The sequence below is a fragment of the Arachis hypogaea genome, chromosome 14 (genome assembly GCF_003086295.3).
Source record: "Arachis hypogaea cultivar Tifrunner chromosome 14, arahy.Tifrunner.gnm2.J5K5, whole genome shotgun sequence".
NCBI lineage: Eukaryota > Viridiplantae > Streptophyta > Magnoliopsida > Fabales > Fabaceae > Arachis > Arachis hypogaea.
Window position 1 is genome coordinate 139735438 of NC_092049.1, and position 11167 is coordinate 139746604.

The 11167-nt window shown below is 26.8% G+C and overlaps 1 protein-coding gene across 1 annotated transcript; it reads right to left on the reverse strand.

The window, feature by feature from the left end:
• Nucleotides 1–7942: 7942 nt before the first annotated feature.
• Nucleotides 7943–8353, reverse strand: LOC112743390 (protein GLUTAMINE DUMPER 6-like). Its single transcript, XM_025792603.1, has one exon. It carries the CDS (start codon nucleotides 8351–8353, stop codon nucleotides 7943–7945), a length of 411 nt encoding a protein of 136 aa, XP_025648388.1.
• Nucleotides 8354–11167: the final 2814 nt, after the last annotated feature.

Consider the following 11167-nt stretch of genomic DNA (forward strand, 5'->3'; position numbering starts at 1 on the left):
GTTGATACGTACATTTTAAAATTTTATAAGATATGGAGACACGCATACATATAAAATATAAAGTATCTTTAGATAAATCGTAATGATATTTTAATATTTTATTGATATTAAAATATAAATTAATTTTTTAATAATTTTTAATGTCTTATTTTAATTATATTAAGTATTTAAAATATTTTTTTATTTTAATTTATAATAATATATACTATATATATCTAAATTTATTTTAAGAATATATGTTAAGAACAAGACTGGACACACTGACACGTGATGGTATTTAGGTGTGTCCAAGTGTGTCCGGAGAATATTTTTTATTTTTTATTAAGACATGATTGTCGGACGAGTGTCGGTGAGTGTCGTGTCCGAAATGTGTTCGACACCCGAATACGACAATTCAGCGAAATGTCCGTACTTCGTAGGTAGAAAGAGATTGAAATTAAAAAACCTTGCTCTATTTTTTGTTTGATCTAATTATTAAAATGGACTTTTCAATCATTTTGCTACAAAAAGAGTGACTTTCAGACTAATAATAAGTCATAATCTACAGGATTTAATTTATATGAGTCATGATCAAATTGTCAACTCAACCATGGAACTCAAATTGACATAAGTAGAACTTGCTAGCGATTTGTCACTATATTCATCTTTGGCAAATGAGTTTGTGTAAATAGGAATTGAAGTATAAATTTGTCTTTGTTTAAGAAATAAAAAAAAACACTAATTATTAACTGCCATAATAATAATAATAAGGTGCATGGTTCAACTTTAGGAGAATCACGTTATAAAATAAAATGGAAACTTTTTCTATTTTTTTAGAAATAAAAAAAATATGGGTTATGTTATGTGTACACCAAAATCAGCCTCCAAAGTCGGCCATCAGTATAAAATACATGTTGGAATACAAATACATTATGAAAATAAATTAAACTATACATGTATTTATACAAAAATACATTGGTGACTGATTTTAGTGGCTGATTTTAGTATACAAATAATATTTCTCAAAAAATATAACTAAAAATATAAGTACTTATTATTCACAAAAAGTTTTTTCTCTCTGAAAATTTAAACAAATGAACCCATTATACTATTTTAATTTGGAGTTTAGTATACTCATCAATTTCTGAGCTGCTTTTTATTTTATTTTATTTTATTATTATTATTAATATTTTACTATTAATGTTACAATTTTATTATATACTAAAAATTTGACTAATTTAACTTTAAAATATAATTATATCTAGCTATCTCTTGATGACCAGGGTTTTTTTTAAAAAAGCAAATGCTTGAGCTTGATTTAGTTTATGATAGAATAAATAAAGTTTTTTTTATATTAATTTTTCATAATTTTTAAAATAAAAACCCTTTGATTCTTAGTACGAAATAAAGCAAAATATCTTTAAATTAAATTATCTACACGCACGAATGGTTACTGAACACACACATACATATATATGACACATACATTCTCTATCTTGAGACGAACACACAAGAATTAGATACTTGTCATCTCAGTTCCCTAGCTTCATAATAATTATTATTTAAGGTCATATCTGCACTTATTATTAGTTTAAATTTAGGTGTTTGTTGATGAAGAATGATAGAGCTGAAGTCATTCTTAAACCTTTAAATTTTAGAATAAAGCTAAGGGTTACTTTGAGTCTGTTACATTTATTTATAGATATGAGATATTAAAAATTTAAAATACAGATATAAAGACATAAAATTATAATTAATAGATAAAATATAAATAAAAATATTATATTTAAAATATTAAATTATATATTTTATATTTTTTTGACTGAAATAATATAAAAATATTAATAAAAGATATAATTTATTTTTTTATTATTTTTATAATTATATTTTTTATTATTATATTTTTTTCTAATTTTTATAAAAAAATAAAAATAAATTAAATTTTCATAATTTATTCACCAAATAAAAAATAAAAATATTATTTATTTTATTCTCAAAACCAAACAAAATATAAAAATTCTAATTTTTATATTTTTGTCTTTTATGTCTTATTCTCAATATTTTATTTTTATCTTATTCTCAAAACCAAACAAGTATCCAAACTCCAAATTAAACCAATACAATTTTAAAAGTAAAATTAAATAAAAATATATTTAAATAAAAAAAAAAAAGAAAAGAAAATTCTCTATCCCAACATACATGGTATTCGCTGCTCCCTTTAATTAGCTTTGAGTAACTGTAGAGGTTGGCCCCTCTGTGAGTAGTGAGTATAGATTTTTTTTATTTATTTTTATTTTTTATAAAATGGTAACTATTGGAAATAATATTCCTTGGAATATCCATTACATTTCTTACTTATATAGTTATATTTTCTCTATTCTTTTGCACTGCTTTTTCTTCTCAAATTCAGATACATGTACTTGAACAACTTAGGATCGGTACTATATTATGAACGATACAATATATAAGAACCTACTATTAAATTATATTGAATTAGGTCAATAATATCGTACGTATGACTAGGTATGTGCATGAATGAGATGCTTGTCATCTATCTAGTCATCATGTTTATATATTGTATATTTCATTTACTTTGCAAGACTTATGATAACATTTAATTTTATATTTTCTTAAAAGATTGACTATTTACCATCTCATTTTTTTAAAATATAATTTATCATCCTTTCTATGTAGAGTTAGCAAATTAAATCAGTAGAACCATCACTTGTAATAACATAGAATTCCTTATTTTTTTTATTTTTATTTTAAAAAACATCATTATTTATAGTGTATGAAATTAAATTAAAATAAATATTTTTAATATTTCAAAAATTTCAAAAATTTTAAAAATGACTGTGCTTCATTTATTATTTACTACTAATAATAGTTACTAGATAAATTAACTTGGGTTGGTCGAACAAATTGTTAATTTATTTGTCCGTTCAAGAAAGTGTCGACATTTTGAATCTCGCCTTGTATATGTAACAATTTATTAATTTACGACAAACTCTTAAACGGAGTCTAAATTCGTAAAAAATTAATCATTAACTTAAAAGAGGTCATGAGAAATAAAAAAAAAAATAATTTCTCATATCTCAAAAAGCCACTTTATTTTACCATAAAATCCAACATTTTGAGTGGGAAATTATTTTATTGTTGTTGAATAAAGGGGTGAAGAAAAATAATGTCCTGAAAGGGCATCACAGCCACCACTTGATATAGGATCTGAGTCATTCATGCTTGTCAAATAATTATCATTATTGTATGGAAAATAATAAGGCAGCTACTCCCATGAAGATGTCAAAAACATCTTCTCATGATGATTCTTGTTTAAAAAGTGTAACTTATTTATTTTGCAACACTTTAAATAAAGGTAACACTTTTACTTCAAATAAAATCAAGCCCTACAATCTATCATCCAATGGTCAAAATGATATATCTTCACATGATGACAATCATTAAATCTTCATTGGAGTAGCCACCAAATAATAATAGAGTGAATACTCTATCCGACCCTGATAATTATCTCGAAAGGACAACGAGACCTTTAAGAAAAAAAAAATACCTAATTCGGCTTTTGATCTTTTTTTGGGACTGATTAGCTCTTGTGCAAAAAAAAAATATTGACTTTTTTTTAGCACAGAGGCCTGGTTGTCCCTTTGAAGTAATTGCCAAGAGTCGGGTTGATTTTTTTTTTATCAAGAACTTCGCCATCTTTCGAAGTAATTGTCAGAGACTATTTTAAATTTTTCTCATAATAATAATAAAAAAAAGTAGTAATGTCAACATTTATAATTTGCGAACCCCGGTTGTCGCGTCCACCAACCCACAGAGAAACCAATTTGGAAACGAATTTCGAATGCTTTATTTTCCCTACTAGTCTCTGCTAACAATTAACTATGGATTATATAGGATTATTATATTTACTTGATTTATTAGCTAATAAGAGTAGTGTTAATGGCAAAAAAGAATATGAATAATGAGTCACCTGAGATTGAAAGGAATTCATTCATTGAAATCAAACGTGTATTTGATTGCGATGTGAGTACAGTGTATATTTATATATGCTCATGCTGCTCTCTTTCAAACAATCTTTCATTGCTTGCTTAATTTATATATTTAGTCATTATCATTGTGGAAAACAAAAAAGATATATACCTATGTATTCTTTTTCATTATGTTGTTTGTAAGTGATATAAAAGATGTTACATTAACTTTTGAACAGTTTTAATTGATGTGCAAATAATGTTTTATAGTTTTAGTAATTTTTAAATAAATATTTTCCCAATTAAGCTGTATATTAATTTTGAAAACATGAAAAAAAGGTAGGAGCTATTCCTAATGCAGTTGAAAAATTACAATGAAATCATTCTTTTATCACACTCTATTATACAATAACATTCAGACACTCAATAAAACATATATGTTATAAATGGTGATATTGTTTAAAGATGATATTTGCTTCAACTACTAAAGATGTTTTGGAATATCTAATTTGTATTATATATATATGTTGTTGCAAGAAGTATTGTCATGAGAAAGAAACATTTGAAGAAGGACAATGTGGAGATTATTATGGAACAGCTTTCTGTCTTGCAAGAAATATATTCTTTGTGCATGTTATGTTCTTTGTAATAAGTGATAATATATGTTAATTTAAATATATACTATCTCAATTATTCCAAATTAATTAATAAAAAAATGTTTCAAGGGTAACATCTTTTGTAATGAATTTTTTTTTAATTTATTGAAAAGCCCCACATGTTTCTCTCTCCTCACAAAATGAATAAAAATCTCACATTTAAAACTTTTTTTTTGGTACATTATTATATATTTATTAAATTTTTTTTCACATTAGTAAATAAATGACCTAACAATATTATTAAAATTGAAATTGATTAAATTGGTTTAACTCAAAAACTAAGATGTAAGACAAATCTCAATTCTAATAAAGATTCCGCTAGGAGACAATGGATTATTTGTACAATGTGTACATCCTCCATGCTATCTAGAATAACTATATGAGTACTAGGGATAATAAACATCTTCCCAAAAACTGACCTTTCGGATCTATCGCTCTAATACCATGTCATGATACCACTCATCCCAAAAGTTTTAGCTAATAAAAAAAGGTAACACTAATAATTATATCTCTAATACTCCATAAACTTCTATTGTACACATTGTACAAATATTCCATTAGCTCCTCATACTTTCCCTTCTAATAAATAACATGTAATAGCAGTGTAAGTGCTCCGTATATATAAATAATTGCATATTTTAGATGAAAACTATAAAAATAAACAAATAATAACAAAATTATCCTACTAAAATGAACTTATTTACCCTAATTAACAAATTTGATTCTATTTTGAATAAATTAAGTTTGTTTTAAACAAACTAAAACAATCATTTGATATTATCATCATTTTATGCATTGATTGTCTAAGCTAGCCCATTGGATTTGATTATTGAGGGCTATCTATATATATGCGGCCACAAATGAATCAAAAATAAGAAAGAAACCAACCAACTTTGGTTTTGATTTAGTGTCCACGCATCAAATTAATTATCAAATAATTAATACCAATGTCAAACTCAGCGAGAAAAATGTGAAACCTAGTTGGAATAGTGGTCACCATTGGAAATGAAATCATCACGAATTTAAATTTAAATAATATAATAATGTTTCTCATCTGTCTCCCACTACGAAAAGAAGATGATGTAGATTGTTGTGGAGTTGATTGCTAGTTTTGTTGCTACTATTTGAATTTTCCTTAGACTAATTTGCATCAATTAATTAATAAATAATTCCAAATGAATATATATATTGAATACACACTTCCGAGACGCCACGTCTTGTTGTACTAATCTATCTACTAAATGAAATAAATTTTCAACCAAAGGAAGAAAATATATGTTAAAGTATGTTGTCTTAATTTGAAAAATATGCTTATTATGTAACTAGTTACATCTTTTTCTATCCAACTTTAATTTAGGAAATAATATTGGTCATGCACTCAAACTTCTTAACCAACACAATATAATAGATGATGACAATTAGGTTCTATATTCTTATTACTTAGAAGAAAATAAGCATTGATCACTATCAAATCCCATTCACACGTCATCATCAGAAGTGCTTATGCAAACAAGCATAGCTTCTACATGCCATCATCATCAACTAGTGTTTTGTTTTGGTATAATATTAGTCATTTTTTTATTTTTTTTAATCTTAAATTCTAAATTTTAAATCATAAAATTTGTATTTTAAATTTTAAATTCTCTGAAAACATAAAAATAAAAATATATATTTTATAATAAAAAATAACTGATATTAATTAATTAAAAATTAATTTGTATAATTGTTCAAATCTTTAAAACTAATTACTGGCGGAATGAGTACTCTTTTCTCACAGTTATTTAATTTGTGCAAACGATTTAAAACTGATACCATTAGTTAAAAGAAAAATTATATTTATTATTTCATTATTCTATCATGTAGTATTAATATAACTTAATTTCAATTTTTTCTATAAATGGTTAAATATTATAATATATGGAAAGACTTGCATGAAGAGTCTTTTAATTTATTTTTTTCTGTCTTATCCTTAATATTGTTTTCAGTTATTAGAACTCGGATAAAAAGATTAAAATTTGATATTATTTTCAAATTTTTAGATGATCAAAAATTGAAACTAAAATTTTAATTTTGTGATACAAAATTTCAGTCTTTTCAATATTTTTAAAAAGTAAAAATATAAAAATTAAAAATTTAAAAAATTAAAATTAAAATTTTAATAATTAAAAATATATATTTTAATATATATTTTTATTTTATTTTTATATTTATTTTAAATTAAATAAAATACTAAAATATAATTTAATTTTATATCTTTTAAACCAAATATAATATATCTTTCTCTCTCAATTTCACTTTCCTTTCCAAATATAGCTTCAGTGATGAAACATCTAGATTGACCCATTTTTATTGAACTTCTCTTGTTAATTAGGGTACCAATCTCCAATAATATTTTATTCAATTGAATGGTAGAACGCTCCCATCTTCCTTTTGCTACAACTCCCTCGTATCTTCCACCGCATTTGAGGCCCTTTTCAATTTCATTTTACTTCTATGCGGGCTATGTAGCATTATGTGAGGTTTTTGCTTACGTTACTTCACATTTAAGTCTATATATGTAGAAATCAGAGTCCTGTATAAATTAAATTAACATTTGTTTAATAAACAAAATTTAATTAATAATAAGCTAATAAGACTTAGTTCTGATTGCATTGTAAGTAAAGTAGTTTTATATATCAAGCTTTAATTAATTGTGTATTTGTGAGTTTGTTTAACTTCAAACTAAAAATTAAAGTTTGTTAAAAAACAGAGACCTATACACAAAAAACGGATAATTAATTAGTTCCACTATAACTAGTTAGCTAATACTATTAGTATTTTATTTAATAATATCTAGCTATATTATTCTTTGTATGTGTTTATTATATATTTCAGCGAGGATAATTAATTAAAAACTCATGTAATTTGCTTGGTCCAACCAATCTTTCATTACGAATCATAAAATTTAATTTACCCCATCCGATCCAAAAAAAATTGGAAAAAATAGCCAAAATTCAAAAAGAAAAAAATATAGTAGAAAGAAAAAAAAAATACAAATAAAACATATAAGAAATTAATTAATAACATCTAAACATTGTTACTCTTTAATATAGTTGATGAGAACAACAAGAAGCCTACAAAAATGGTGTACATATATGATAATTGACTAGAAAATTAGAGTACACCATAAAATTTAATTTACATATATGATAATGGACTAGAAATTAGAGTGCACCATAAAGGATAATACAAGAAGCCTACAAGATGAATAACAATTATGATATTTTTTTTATACTGGCTAATACATGGTATCGTTTAATCTATGTAACTACTAACTAGTACTTAGTTTAAAGGAGTTTGGTTTTCCGAGTGACTCGCGGTGGTTACAGCTGTGACTGTGGTTGTAGCTACTGATGAAATAATCGGTTTAGCCAAATAAGTAGGGTTAGTCTCACCGGCCATAATCACAACAATGTTAGGCTCCAAATCCATCACTATTTTTGTTGATATATTATTATTATTATTATTATTATTTTCTTCGTCGCCACCAGAAGCTGAAGAATTATTAGAAGAAGAAGAATATCTCTTTCTGAAAGAACAAGCTAGGATGAGCAGCGATATCGCTATGAGTAGCAGCATGAGGGCTAACCCACCAAACAAGTAAGGAGTTGGAGAATGGAAGTTTCTGAAATCATTTATTGAATCTGCCGAAGTTGTTGAGTTGTTTGATGATGATGATGGAGTAGTTCTCATGTTCTTGATAATTGAATTTTCTCACAAAATTATTTTGATATCTCTCTGTGTATATATTTTTTTTGTAATCTTTGTTTTTTGAGAATGGATTTTAGTTTGTGTTTTTTTGGATGCGGTGGAAGATAGAGATAGTGTGGGATTTATAGAGTACAAATTACGTACAATACAACAGTAATACTACATTAGATATGTAAACGATGGAATTGCGACTATGTATTCTTAATTTACTTAAATACCCTGTAATAATGAATTTATTTCCCTCTTAAGAATAACTTATGTTTGGTTGAATGTAAAAATAAATTGAGCTAGAAAAATTTTAGAATAAAAGTTATTAGTTTTGGTTTCTAATCTTTATTTAAAAGGTTAAATCTTTCTCTAATATATTTTTGAAGTTTATAGGTGAAATTTATAGGAGTGAAAATAATACTACTTTTATATGTCAATCATAACACTTTAATTTTTAGCACGTCATGATCGTATAAAAGGTGAGGTATTACTGACCTGTTTTCCGTATTTACTATTTAATAGCGTTTCAATTTTCAGGAAAAAGCCAAAAAAATTTGTTTCTATTAATTAAAATCATATATCAAAGATCTCCAAGTAATACTAGTCACATAGTTATTATTAATAATAAATATCATACAAAAGAATTCAAATGAAACTCAGATACAACTTCTATTCCTCCGTATAAAATAAAATCTTAACTCTTAACTAACAAAGGCGAGAGAATTCTAGGAAAGCGACTAAACACATAAACTTAACTCAAATAAGACTAATAATCGCCCGCGTTTTAAACTGAGTTTTCGAACCTGTGTCACTGAAAGGGTGGAAGATTTTGGGGGGAGAACAAACCACGTGTTCTCAGTAGGGGATGGGAATGCCGTAAGAGTAATGAAATAAAATGCAAATAATTAACTTTACTCAATAAAACTATATTTTTATCAAACCTTTTGAAAATACTTTTTACTATTACTTTATATAATTAATTACCTTCTTTAAATTTTTCGAACTTAAGACAAATCTCAATCACAACCTCAGTTCTCAGTCACCTCAATACACCAATTAATAGTACAGAAAACAGATCAATAGACAAACAAATAGCAATAAGACAAACAACACAATCACATAGAGACAAGATAAGCAAACACAATCAAATGCAAATGTGCAAATAATGATGATGCATGTCTAGTCCTGTCGCAGGTAATGATCTCATTTGTCGGTTTCGATCTGCACCCGACGCAATCCGACTTGCAAGTCAGATAAGGAATTCCAGTGGCATAACCTCTGCAAATTTTTACTTCTTGCAGGTGCTGATTCTCCAGCTGAAATATGCCGAACATGACCTCTGCAAGTACTTGCAGGCGCTAATTCTCCGGCTGAAGCATGTGCCACTTTCTCCTGGAAGCCATTTCATACACACTGGCATTCCCGCACAATCATTCACACATAAAGCCCATGGCCTCCAATGAGCGTTACGTATCGCCGTCCTCACTGAGCCGTCTCTATTGTGTCAAGTGAGCGTTACATATCGCCGTCCTACTAGACACTTGGCACTAATGTCCAACAACACTCAATATCTTTTCAGTCGTTGTTCTCTACTCTTCTGTGACAGATGTCCATTTACTTAATAAACCGAATTCAAGTCATTTTTATTTAAAACCAACACCTCTCTTTATAACCTTTCCAAACCTCCGAAACCACTTTACTTACAACAAGTTCTTCTTTCATACAAAAATCAGTTCTTTCTTAACCATGATTTTCCCAACCCAACTTCAAAACCATTTCAGATTTAAACCTCTTTAAAAGAATCATTTATTAAGTAAATCTCAAGGTAGGGTCTCGAGACTTTAAGGAGGACGACAGTCAAACTCAAAACATAAAGTTTTTCTTAATAAATCAAACACATACGTAAATCTTTTCTTAATAAATCAAAAGCCAAATAATACAATTTTTCAAGTCTAGCCTTTTTCTAAATTTTTCAAACAAAGTCTTAAGTTTCATAATAAAATTTCGACAGCATCTCCCCTAAAACTCGAACTTTGCCACCATTTTCGGGTCCCAACCGAACCATTCTCAACCTCTTTTCAAACATTTCCAAAATCAAAAATCATTTTCAAATCTTAGTTCAATACCAACAAATCAAATACATATTCATCACATTCAGTCACAAATGCAATTCAAACTTATCATCCAGTCATTCCAAACAATCGCAAATTATTTACAAATATCCACTAGACTTCCATGTCATTCATAAATTAAAAACAGTTAATTTCAACATGAAATCCCTACCTTCGTATGAAATCAGAATCAACAAAAATTTTGGAGAAATTTTCTGACCGAGCTGCTAAAGAAAAAAACATATGTGCCTCCTAGAACTCCAATTGGCCGAACTCAAGAGGAAGAGGAGCTACGTCACTGCCAACTTCTACCGGACAAAAGTAACACCAACGTATAAAAGAGGAGGATACGGACACTTTTACCGAATTAGATTTTTTATTTGAGTTACGGATCGCAAAAAATTGAAGTCGAAAACTCTTGGTGGGGTCACGGTTTCGTTCCCCTCTCTCGGCTCTCTTTCTTTTTTTTTTTAAACTTTAATAATAATAATAAGGATAAAGTATTTTTTTGTTCTTAAAGTTTGACAAAAGTTTTAAAAATATCCCTAAGTTTTATTTTGTTTCAATTTTGTCCTAGAAGTTTTCGATTTGCATCAAATATACCCCTGACGAATAATTTTTCAAAAAATTTAAGATCGATTCAACAACAATTTCATAAGAACAACCCATCAACACAAATAAATCAAGCATAATTTTC

Coding starts and splice junctions, on each gene's coding strand:
- LOC112743390 (XM_025792603.1), bottom strand. CDS start 8,353: ATGAGAACTACTCCATCATCATCATCAAACAACTCAACAACTTCGGCA.